We start from the raw sequence: 12,261 nt of genomic DNA, 5'->3' as shown, positions 1-12,261 counted from the left end.
AGAGCACGCCATGTCTGGGCACTTCTGCCGAATGGAGAGAGGCAGCTGTGTTGGACAAGATGAGCGACACAGATCCAGCTGACTTTTCTTGGGACTGTGAAGATTTCTCTGTCTGAGGAAGCGATTTGCATCGATATGTTTGTTTCCTCTGCTCTAACAGACATGCTATGAAACAGTATGAATAGACCTTTCCAAAGACACGGGGTTCCTCTTATGGGAAGCCACGGTCATTAAGTACCACTGGCTCACTCAACGTGACATAGTCAAACACCCCTTCCCTTAATAATGTTTAAATCAACATTCGGTGACGTAGTGTGGTGCCGCTTAAATCACTGAAACGATGTATCATCCAGATACTATTTCGAAATAAAAATGGATGCTCGTCAAATTGAGAGAACTTGCGTTTATTTTATTTTACGACGGTAAGGATCAAAGAAGCTGATCCTAACTGGATAGACGTGGTGGACTGTTCCTGACTTCTGACAGTGACTCAGCTCATTTTATTAACAAGTTAAAGCTAAGTAAATGATGAATCAATGCCCGCGAAGCAGGAAAGAATGCCAGTTTCCCACTAAAAATCGCAAAGTGTGATAAACCTATTTCCGTTAAGAAAACTGCTGGAGTTTTTACTGGGGGATTTCCCAGGCAAACAGAGGCAAAGATACATAAACCAGAAGCGGAAGGTAAGCACATTTCCTCTTCGTGTTTTTATGCTGCACACTAATGCAAACACAGGGCATAATTCAGGGCTATTTCACATTATCCTCCTCTCCAAAACCCGATCGGAAGAGATAACCTTTCATACACTTGCCCAGTCCAGTTGGGTTGGCAAAGGAATGGGCACACATCTGGTGGGAAGGACACAGAAGCATGGCAAAGCCACAGACGTCAGAAGGCTTCATCGCTCAGCCATATAAAGGACCGTCGTGTCCTTCTCCTTCCTCCCCCTCCTCCCTCGCACGCTGGTCTACCTCGACAACTACTGTCGTTACTTAACAACACCCTCTGGCTTCTAAACCTCAATCTCAGCGATGCCAAGGTTGCCTGTCTTCACACCATGTCACATGACACTGTCACATGCTGTGGTCCATCTCATCTTAACTCCCCATGGAGCGCAGACAAAGGCTCGAAAGAGTGAAGGGACACCGCATTCCCTAACAGGTGGTCCTGATGAGGAAGGTGCCTGTAGAGGAGGAAAAGAGCAGGCAAGTCTCAAGTCTGGAACATTCTGCAAAATAGATGTGCTGAGCTCTTCAGAAATTGCTAATGTCATGACGGACAATGATGATGATGATGATGGTAACTTTCTAAAAGGTGAGGAACTTCATTAGATTCAAGAGGACAAAAAAAATATGAGAATTGTGATCTTACTAAATCCTGGATCAGAAAAAAAAAAAAAAAAAACGAAAGGAAAGAAAAAAAAACAACTCCAGCTAGAAAGAATGTTATTTACACAATCGAGGAAATTTCATATTGACTGCATGTTAGATAATGCTTTATTGATGTTAACTTTCCGGAGTGTGATAATTACATTGTGATTATGCAGGAGAAATGTCCTTCTTAGGAGAGCTTTCCCGAAGTAATTAGGGTTAAAGCTCAATGATATTCACAACAATCTCTCGGAGGGTTTCTGAAACAACAGGCAAGCAAACAAACAAAGGATCTCTGGAAGCAAAAAGAGAAAGCGATAAGACAGAAAGACAGAAACAGAAGATGGCAAAATATTCACAGTGGGTAAATATGGATGCAGGGCGTATGGGTGCTCAGCCGTACTATTCTGGCAGTTTTTTATATGTTACCAACTTTCAAAGGAGGGAACTGAAAAAAATTAAAATTATGCAACAAGACAAAATATTAAAAACAAACAAAGCCAAGGGGCAGGAGCACCTACGGAACACGTTCCAACAGCCTTCCTTGGAGCTGGGCTTTCCAACATCAGGTGTTTGGGTGGTTGTTGTTAACTCCAATAATGGCAAAGATATTTTTCTACATATACTCTTTTTAGGCTGTGTACAAGAAGAAGATACACAGATTGCTTTTCTCTTGTATTCCTGTAAAGAGTCATCATGAGTATTCATAAGAAGATGAGACAAAGGAGACGAGGTCCCGAGAGATGGGCTTCTCAGCTGTGCTACCTTGTGGAGTTAAGATTCTCAACCAGGCAGGAGGAAATGAGATGATGAGAAGCCCATGGCTTACATCATTTAAAACCCAACTGGAAGGGCGCCTGGTAGCTTTGGTTGGTTAAGTGTCCGACTCTTGGTTTCAGCTCACATCACGATCTCGTGGTAGTGGGATCAAGTCCCGTGTTGGGCTCAGTACTGAGTATGCAGCCTGCTTGGGATTCTCTCTTTCTCCCTTTGTTCCTCCCCTGCTCATGCGCGCGCTCTCTCTCTCTCTCTCTTTTTCTATTATCATTCTTTCTCTCCCACTCTCCCTTCTCCTGAACACCCCTTTTGCTGCTGTTAATGACACACTTTTCCACCTATGCCTAGAGGTGTAACTCGCAAATGAATCCAGCCCTTCCTCTTTACTCCATATAGACATAAGTAATTAGTGATTCTGCCTCTTAAATAATAGCCCTTGGATAAATTCTCCATCCTAACCACTTCACCTTAGTTCAAGTTCTCATCTTACTCACAAGAACTCCTGCAACAGCCTCTTTCTTGTTTTCCCCATCCCCTGTCCCTGCACCCAGCCTCAATTACTCTGCCATCTGAGTCTCTTCTCTACAATGACAATCTGATGTGTCTCTCCCCTCAGAGACAGGCTACAGGGATTCTTCACTTCCAGTAAGAGATAAATAATCCCTTACCATAAAATATAAAGCTCCACACGAGCCAACCTACTCTTAACTGACTTCATCAGTCCTGTCCACTGTGGATGATGGCACCTGAGCATATGGGTACCTCCTTCCACGAGTGTCCTTGCCCCTCTCGCGTCTCGTACGTGTTCCTCTGGCTGCCTTGGATGTTGTTCCCCATTTATCCATCTGGGAAGTGTGACTCTTCCTTCCATGCCTAGATCACTCTTTCTTTCCCTCTCTACCTGAGGCAGAATTAGGGACACCCTCCTCTTCTGGCTCCTAAGGTATCTCTATTACATCACTGATCCAAAGAGCATTACCATACTTGGATTATATGTCTGTCCTCGCCACTAAATCCTAAGGGCAGCATCATGTTTTAATAATCTTGGCACCTCCAGCACCCGGAACGATGTCCGACATGTAGTATTCCACAGAAGTTTATGAAATAGAGATGTATCGTTAAGTGAAGAGTAGGGATATGTAAAAAAATATACGGTTTATCAAACTTTAAAACACACATCTTAAAACTCATGGACGAGGCCAACACCAACGAAACCACAGATCGCTGGTGAAATTCCAGACTTCCAAGATTGAAAACCTTTGCTCCCGCTGCCTATTCAACCAACCCATTATTAGTCCCCCAAATGCCTATGACTGCAGCACCGGGGTCCCTACAAGAACTTTTTTTTTACTGTGGATGTCTGGGAGTAACCCCTACATAGGTCAATTCGAGCCTGCTGACACGTGGAGAGGAAAACAAGAGGAACCGTGTGCTGTCCATGCCACCGGCGGGTTCGGAGGTCCACAGACGGACCGAAATATCAAGATTTTAAAAACTGTCCCCAAAACTCTTTATGAGGATGGCATCAATGCAGAATCTTCAGTAAAAAGCCCTTTTCTGGTCACCCGCATAAAATCCTGTGCCCTTTAACCCTATACTCTCAAAGCTGTCACCCATCTACGGGCTCAAGGCACCGTTTTGCACCTGGAAGGCTTTCCAGCCTGTGGGGACACTGCCTTAAAGAGGAGCCCCCAAAACAGACTGAGGACAGTGTGAGAGACGGAAATTCGAATGCGTTTTCCCAGCGTCGGACACTTCAGTGCCTTCTCATTTTTTCCCCCACGGAAAAGAAGACAGGTAATGAAGACAGGTAAAGAAGCAAGCTACTTGGTCCACGTGCTTTTTGCACGTGTACTCTTGACACGTCCCCTCTGGAGGACTCAACCCACCACCGCCGGATGATCAACAAAATTCAGCAACTGTCACGGCGCTTCTCCGCGCGGCGGACTTCAGCGGCGACACCTACTAGAAGAGAGCCGGCTGGCCTTACCTGTCGGCTCCCGCGTCCACGGCCGCTAGCGGGGGTAGCTGGGGGGCGGGGTGGTGGGGGCTCCCCTGCACGCTGTGTCCCGGAGAAGGGTGACCGACAGTGTGCGGGGCTCCGCTTCGGCTCGAGTGACTGCTGGAGAAGACGGAGGCTGCAATCAAGGAGAACAAGCATCAGACGGCGCGTGTTTGACCCCGAAGGCTGACCGCGAGTGTGTTTTAGGGGCCCGCTCTCCTCTCGGTGGCGTTAAGGGGACAGTTCCTGGCTCACTGGATCTACACGGCTTCTGTTTTCATGGTGGAACAGGCTCCCCGGCGGGTGGGCCCTTCCTGCTGCCCCGGGGAGCGCGTGAGCAACTCCCCTGAAGTTCACGGTTCGTCTCCTGAGCGGTGCCCTGCCCTCCCGCCAGCTCCCAGTGCGGGCACCATAAAGTCGGTCGATCCTGTAATGTCTGCATCTGCAACAAGGTCGCTGTACAAGCACTTTTCAGTCACAGGGGACGACAGGGGACAGAACGCTTGGTGTGCTGACCCACAAGGGGCAGGACACAGGCCGTCTGCCTCTTCTCAAGGCTGCCGCGAGCCTCTGTGGCTCAGCCTGGCTCTCTCTTGTGTCCCTGCTGAATCAGGGGTAATAGAATATCTTGTCCTGGTCGTAGCCCCCGGGCAGGATCTGCTACCCTCTTAACCCCAGAGACTGACTGACCCCGGGCATTTCCCTGATGGTGTGGCGGATGGACACGCTTGGTCCCCACCAGTGATGAGCCCATGCCCGGCACCACAAAACACGAAAAGGGGCCTCAGACACAGCTCTGGCTTCCCCCCCACTGTTGCCCTATTACGACACAGAGACTGAGTTGCGGCCTCATTCATAGGGGCAGCCTAGCCTCTGAGAAGTGTACAAGACCTCAAACTTACATACGTGCCCGTTTAGATCAGCTAATTGGTACAATGTCACAAAAGAGACGGGGCTTGTCACTTTCAGAGTCTATCGCTATCAGAGAGGCTCTCAGTGTCTGGGACCTACGCAGCAGACATCTCATTATGCTGCAATCAAACCAGCATCATTACTCTGACTCTCTTCAACTTCCTTCTCTATACAAAGCGATGCTGAGCTTTCTACCCATCTCTGCTCTTTGTGAACTTACTCCACTGATGTCAAAGAATAAATGGATCTAAAAAAAAAAAATAATAAAAGAAATCAGGTTCAGGATTAAGAAGAAGCAGCCACATAATCAAAGAGATTTGAGGGTTTAAAAGTTCAGGGAGCGATACTTTTAGACCAGTACCACTTTTCTCCAACCTCTTCAGGTTAGAATTAATACCCCAGATGACCCCGCCCCCCAAAGCTTAACCCAATGGAACGAGAGTTCAAGCACTTAAAGGAACATGTGAAGAAGCAGAATTACCATCTTCCTGCTCAAAAGCTACTGACAAGGGTGTGATCTGATGGGAAGGGTTTATTTCTGGAAAGTCAGCACTGTGTCAGGTTAACTCTTGTCCTCAGAAAACTGCTGCCTCCACAGCCCCCCAAGTTTGAAGAGGTGGTGAGACTAGAAAGTGCTTAGTAGCTCAAAAAGGCACTCACGGTGCGTCAGCCTCCAGAAAAGTTGCACGTTTGCAAACTCGCTAGAGTCACCTTATGAATCACTACTCTCATTTGTGCTCAGCTCACTCGGGCAACCACAATTCTGCTTGTATTCCAAATAATAATTTTACCCAGGGGAGAAGGCTGTTTGGAGTGACTGTGGCAACGGTTTCAATGCTGGTGTTTGTCAGCACGGAGCTTGGTGTTTTATATACTATTCCAAAAACTAATGGAATAATAAGAGGTCACAGAGACACTGTGGAAACACAGCTAATTTTTTTCCTGCCTTAGCGTAGAAACATGAGCTCTCCTATTTATTCTGCTGGAGTTGCTGAACGCGCCCACCGCTTACGATCCCCTGGAGGTGTTCCTGTATGTATGTGTTCCTCACAAGGGGAGCAGGGCCCCTGCTGCTTCCAACCCCATGGGCAACAGGGTCTCTTGGTGCACACCCTCGATGCTCTACTCTACGGCAAACAGAAAAATGTGGTGCTTCCCGGAGGTCTACGTCAGCCGAATCAGCTACATTTTTGCATCAGCTGCAATCAAAGAGGTTGGGAAATTCAGTATGGTTTGCAGCCTGCCACACACCGAAAGTTAGGTCCGGTTAGGGCCTCTCCTTCAACTAATAGCCAGGACCAACCGTCTCGCCATTCCTCCATCCATCCGTCTATCTACCCGTCCATCCTCCAACCATTATTTTTTCCTACGTGCCTACTACATGCTAGCCATTCTACTATATGTGGGTCCCTAACCCTGAGGAGGCTGCAGTTAAGTGAGGGGAAGAGGTCTCTATACATCAGTGCTACCCAAATGCTGAGGGCCGCTAGGAGAGATCATCAAGTGGTGTGCAAAGTGCTTTAACGCGCTGTCTTCCCTTTGGTCCCATGATGTGCCCTGTGCTCTGGCCAAATCAGACAACTGGCCCGGCCTCAAATATACCACAGCAACTTGTGCCACTGTGCTTTTGACTATCCTCTACCTATTTTAATACTTTTGCTCTGAATGCAGTTACCTATGTTCCTCTGATTCCTCTCTCCGCGGCCAATCGTTCCACAGGGACATATGGAGTATGTATGTGTGGCCGCACTGAGCCAGGTCCTGGGACAGACTAGGGAACAAGGTGGCCTTGAGGCCGGCTATCTCCAACAGTACCATTCATGCTTGTTTGACTAAACGGATACGAACACAGACTCAATGTCAACGGAGTCCTTCTTGGGCTCAAGGAGCAGGACAGGAACAGAAAGAAACATGTACCCGCCCAATCCTGTTGATCCCTGGTCATAGACTGCTCTCGGGTGTGGCTTCTCTCGTATCTCCAAGTAGGCACGTATTCCAGAGTGGCTAAAGCTCTCCCAGATACCCAAGAGCAGGGCATCCGAGAAGCCTGTGGGCAGAAGGCCAGAGACACAGGGTACAGTTGAGGGGAGGTGCTTCTAAGTTCTAGCTGGTGCAAATGGTTTCCACAGCAGCGTCTGCCGGCAGGAATAGTGGTGGAGAGGCTATGTGGTGGGCCGTGAGAGGTCCACGAGACAGGGCAGAAGACTCAGAAACCTGCCCTCCTGCTGTGCGGAGGCCGTGTTGACCGGCCAGCAGTCAAACACATATCGATAGCCCTTTCTTCCGCTGCTAACCCTGGTGAATGGCACTGAGACAGGCAGGGACCCTTTGGCTGGGGACCCCACGAGAATAACAAAGAGGGGTGCTTTAGGGTTCGATTTGAAGTCTGAATTTATAAAGTATACAGAACAGTATCTTATGTTGGTTGTAAGAAATCCCCTGTGAGCAAACCGAAGCCTGTGACTTGTCTCCATTGCCTAACAGATGGGATGAGAAGTACGGGACAAAATCTCTCCCGGTGAGGTAGGGAACCTAGTAGAAGCTTCTAGTCCAGTGTCTACACAGAGCCCTTTGTGTGTAGTCCCGGGCAAGACTGCTGCTTGTGGATGCTTCCTGTGACCACTGTAATGACCACAGACTTAGAGGAAGTACAAACAACATGGCTTACCAACATTCACCCAGCCCCATGTCATGCACCCTTCTGATACAATGGACAAAACTCTGGAATGAGATAACTGTGACTTTGGTAGGAATGCCCTTGGCCTCTACCAGAGATCCACATTTCTCAGTAATTGCCACTGTGGCACAGGTAGTATCTCTCCTACTTATACTGACTTCTAGGAATTTCCAGCTCTGTCGGTCATATGTCCAGGCTTTTATATTAGCACAGTCTAAGAACTTCCTTCCTTCCTTCCTTCCTTCCTTCCTTCCTTCCTTCCTTCCTTCCTTCCTTTCCTCCTTCCTTCTTCCTTTCTTCCTTCCTTCCTTCCTTCCTTCCTTCCTTCCTTCCTTCCTTTCCTCCTTCCTTCTTCCTTTCTTCCTTCCTTCCTCCCTCCTTCGTTCATTCCTCCCTCCCTCCCTCCTTCATTCATTCCTCCCTCCGTTCCTCCTGCCTTCCTTCCTCTTTCCCTCCCTTCCTTCCTCTCTCCCTCCCTCCCTTCCTTCCTCCCTCCCTCCCTCCCTTCCCAATTTTCCAGCCCCTACTCCACCCGAGGCAGGTGCTGGTCTCTCTTAATGTTTGAAGCTGAGTATCTGCTGACTTCACACATAATGCCCAACACGACACATGTTTTGCCAAGTGACTTTTTAACCTCCAGAAGAAAATCTCCAGGTGAGAGCGCAATAGTAAGGCTGTTTACAAAAGGAAACATTTCCTTCCATACACACTCAAAATGATTTTTCGAACTCAGCCAATGGGGCGTACAACTATCGATCAGAGTGTAAGGAAGGGAAGTGATCCCTCTAGAATCTAGAGCAATATTAACAAAATCGTTGTGATCCAATCAGCTGGTGCACGCAGGCTGCCCACGGGGGTGGCCTTCATTGCCCCGTGTCACCACGGGGGTTAGTGCAGCTTTCAAGGCTGGAAGAGAGCTTTTAGGGGACTCTCCAGACACGCTGGTGACTGACAGCCGGAACAGGTGATTAGGCACGGCGGAGGAACATATTGGAAATTCTTATTGCTTTTGTGATTCTTAAGAGATGGTGGAGTCCCCGAGGAAATAAAAGCCTGGTGTTGAGATGAAGTCTGTGAGCTCTGCCCTCAGAGGAGGACCCAGGAGCTAGCCTCCCTGCTCCTCTGGGCTTTCTCTCTGGAGCAGAGCTTACTGAAGTCTCCCCACCTGTCTCCTGTAGAGGGGGGCGCAGGTAAGTAACTCAGTTGGGCTTTAGCGCACTAACAGAGCAGCACGGGTTGACACGTGTGGTCCCCAGATGCGATCTCACCAGCTACTGGGAGCAGGGCATTCTAGGCTAGAGCCTCTAAGTAGCTCAGGTTAATCTGGGTTAATCAACAGCCCTCTCTCCATCCACATGAAAACAATTAATCTGTATCTCTATGGTACGGACAGGGCACCCTCGGGGATACGTTGGCTGTCATGTGCGAATGGAGGCAGGCAAGGAGTGTTCCCGAAATGAGGCCAACTTATCTCAGGCCCTCTTCCCAATGCCACAGAAGGCTACCATGGGCCTTGCTTGGTGACTATGTTTCGTCATTTTAGAGGGCAGGGAGGAAGACCTCCCTTGTCGGGCTGAGGTGTATTGAAAATAGCCGACTGGAGGGCATAGTCCTGTTCGAAGCCATGTGGGCGGTCAGAGCCCTACTCTTCAAGCTTCACCTTACAAACCATTCATCCAGGGTCGAATGTCGATTCAGATTCACCAGGTCTTGGATGCAGGGAGGGCTGAGGTTCTGAACCTCGACCAAACTCCCAGAGTGCCTGCTGAGGCTGATCTGGGGAGTGCACTTGGAGTATTAGGTGCCAGACCACATCTCAGCTGCATTTCGTCATCCCGCTGCCCTACACCTCAGAGCCAAGTTAACATTTACTGAGTACTTTGCAAACCCCTCCCTGGTTTACTGATGAGGAACTTGAGGCCTTACTGGGTTCCTGACTAGGGTACCCGGTCTAGGTCACGGGACTGAATTCAAACCTAGGAACACAGATCTCAGATCACATGCCTAGGAGTGTTGATCCTGTCTCAGAACTCCTGCGCACTCCATTTGCAAAGACTGGAGTCACTAGGCGTTCTTCCCTCCCACGCACAATGCACCCGGCCGGCTTCAGCCACCAAAATGCTGGTTACAACGCAAGAGGGATCCTCCCTCTTCTGCTTCCGCCCATGCTGAGAGCACCGGAGTGACCTCAGCACGGCCGAGAGAAATTTTCCAGCTCTGAAAATTAACGGAGGTGACAAGTTAAGTAAATTATTTGGTTTGGAAAACAAACAGCTGGTAGGAAATGTGCTTTTTCCCAAATAAAGATTTCAGATGCCTGTCAGGGGTGTATTGATCTACTGGTGGGAACGAAGGAGGGCAGGGGGGAGTTATTCGTGAGCAATGAGATACATGCACCTGTTCCCACAAGTGGCCACAGTGTGGTAGGCTGAGAGGCCACCACCTCCATCAGTCACGCACAAAAGCGGATTTGCCGTGCAGATCCGCTGAGTCTGAGCTCTTGCGGTAAGTGTGCATTTGGAGTCATTTGCGATTGCTTAAAAAGCCACTGCGTTGTTCTCTGCAGCGGGCCTACTCTCATAGGAAAGGGGGAACCGGTGTCACCCACAGGCTGTGAACTCGCTTACAGTGAGTGCTTGAGTGACGCCGTAATCCTGAGACGTGACAGTTAATGCTTGGTAGCCGGTGCCCTGGAGGAGGTGTGGGCTCACCACCCATCTCCCCGGCAGTATTTCCAGGTCCGAGCACAGAGGGCCCCGCTAAGCAATGAAACCAGGCTGAGTTGGCTTTCACAGAGATATTAAAAAAGAATTCAAGGGGCGCCTGGGTGGCTCAGTCGGTTAAGCGGCCGACTTCGGCTCAGGTCATGATCTCACGGTCCGTGAGTTCGAGCCCCGTGTCGGGCTCTGTGCTGACAGCTCAGAGCCTGGAGCCTGCTTCTGATTCTGTGTCTCCCTCTCTTTCTGACCCTCCCCCATTCATGCTCTGTCTCTCTCTGTCTCAAAAATAAATAAACATTAAAAAAAAAAAAAAAAGAATTCGATTCCCATGTGAATGGGAATGCTGAGGTCAACCCTGAGTCTGCCTCCCCCATCCATGCCCCCACATCCCCCAGAAGAAATTTGAACCTGGGAAGGATTGAGGAAACTGTTGAACTGTAATGGAAATGTTAACTCCTTTGGCCTCCCTAGAAGTTGGGCACTCAAGACAGACAGTACCAGAGTGGTTCTTAAGAGAACAAAGCAGGCACAGCGGGAGTCAGACGGACTCGGCTTTGAATCTAAGCTTTACCAATTCCTAGCAATGGGTCTTGGGCAAGTCACTCAAGCTCAGCTCAGTTTCTTCATCTTAAATAAGGAGACTATGTCACAGTATGACTAAAAACACTTAGCACAGTGCCTGGACTGTGTTTAACTACCCAATAAGCCACTGTCGTTATTCTTTGGTTATCTTTATTATAATGATTCTTATCAATAGGCTGGTGGTGGGGGGGAACAAAGGCGTGTGGTGCCCCGCAAATGGTAAATCTCCAATCCAGTGTGGCCTCTTACTTAAAGATGCATATAAACTGTGGCCTTGAGTCATTTGAAAACACAAAAGAGTGTATATACATCATGCTTTCTACTAATGAGCGTTTTCTGTTCCATTTTTCTATCGCAAGTGCTGTAAAGTCTTCGGGGTCTGCAGAAGAATCCCCACAGGGTTAAAATGTTGTCCTTTATTTTACAGGGGGTAAGGCACACCTGTGAGTTACAACCCCTAATGTGGTTCAGTTTAAAGACAACAAAGTCATTTTCATGCATGACTGCTCTTCGCTTCCTTAAGGAGTGAGAACGGGCTGTTACTAGAATGTCAACACAACCAGCCCTCTCTGAAGCTTAGTGTATCTGCAAGTATTTTTACATTTCCAGGGCTTCTTTTTATTTGTTTCTCCAAGAGCATAAAGACGCGGCCGTGGTTAATTTTCAGGATTCGAAAAACACTTCCCTTCAGTCTTTCTGGAGAAAACCACTATCGCTGGGGGTGACCGGAGCTTCGCTCCCCAACAGTGAAAACCTGGGCCCCCATACCTTCTGTGGTTGTTTGCATTTCGCCATGGAACGATTTAATTGCTCTCATGACCCGAGTTCACGAACCAGGGAGAATTTTCCAGCAAGGAAAAGGGCCTGTCAGCTGGAAAACGGCAGAGATGCCGTGGTGACTCCTTGCCTGTGTGGCCCATGACTAGCAGGGGCCTTTTTCTCTCCCCTCCCCGCTTTGCTAGGCATTCTCCCTCCCCGACACCCCCCCCCCCCCAGGGCGGGCGAGCGGCTTCCTTCCACATTCCAGCCGAGTTAGGAAAGCAGAGCTTCTTATGGGTTCATGCAGCCATCTCTGTAATCTTTCTCTCCTCCTGGAGGCATGAATAATTTTAATATTGCCAATCCCTAAAAATCTATTCTTTCTTGCCTGTCTTTTCTCTCCCCTCCCTCTTTGCAGCGTGGAGTATCATTATCCAGCAGTACTGATAAGAGGATAATGAA

General features: G+C 48.7%; 1 protein-coding gene across 6 annotated transcripts in view; it reads right to left on the bottom strand.

Moving 5' to 3' along the window:
- The window catches only part of GLIS3 (GLIS family zinc finger 3), a 544,141-nt gene that overhangs the window by 43,671 nt on the left and 488,209 nt on the right, over positions 1-12,261 (bottom strand). For all 6 annotated transcript variants that reach the window (XM_042964562.1, XM_042964563.1, XM_042964561.1 and 3 more), the window contains one exon: positions 4,138-4,285. In XM_042964562.1, coding sequence (XP_042820496.1) covers positions 4,138-4,285 — 148 coding nt within the window. The remainder of the gene's footprint in view (positions 1-4,137; positions 4,286-12,261) is intronic.

This window comes from Panthera tigris, chromosome D4 (genome assembly GCF_018350195.1).
Source record: "Panthera tigris isolate Pti1 chromosome D4, P.tigris_Pti1_mat1.1, whole genome shotgun sequence".
NCBI classification, from domain to species: domain Eukaryota; kingdom Metazoa; phylum Chordata; class Mammalia; order Carnivora; family Felidae; genus Panthera; species Panthera tigris.
Note: the sequence above shows the minus strand (reverse complement) of the source record. Positions and strands in the feature narration are given on the sequence as shown.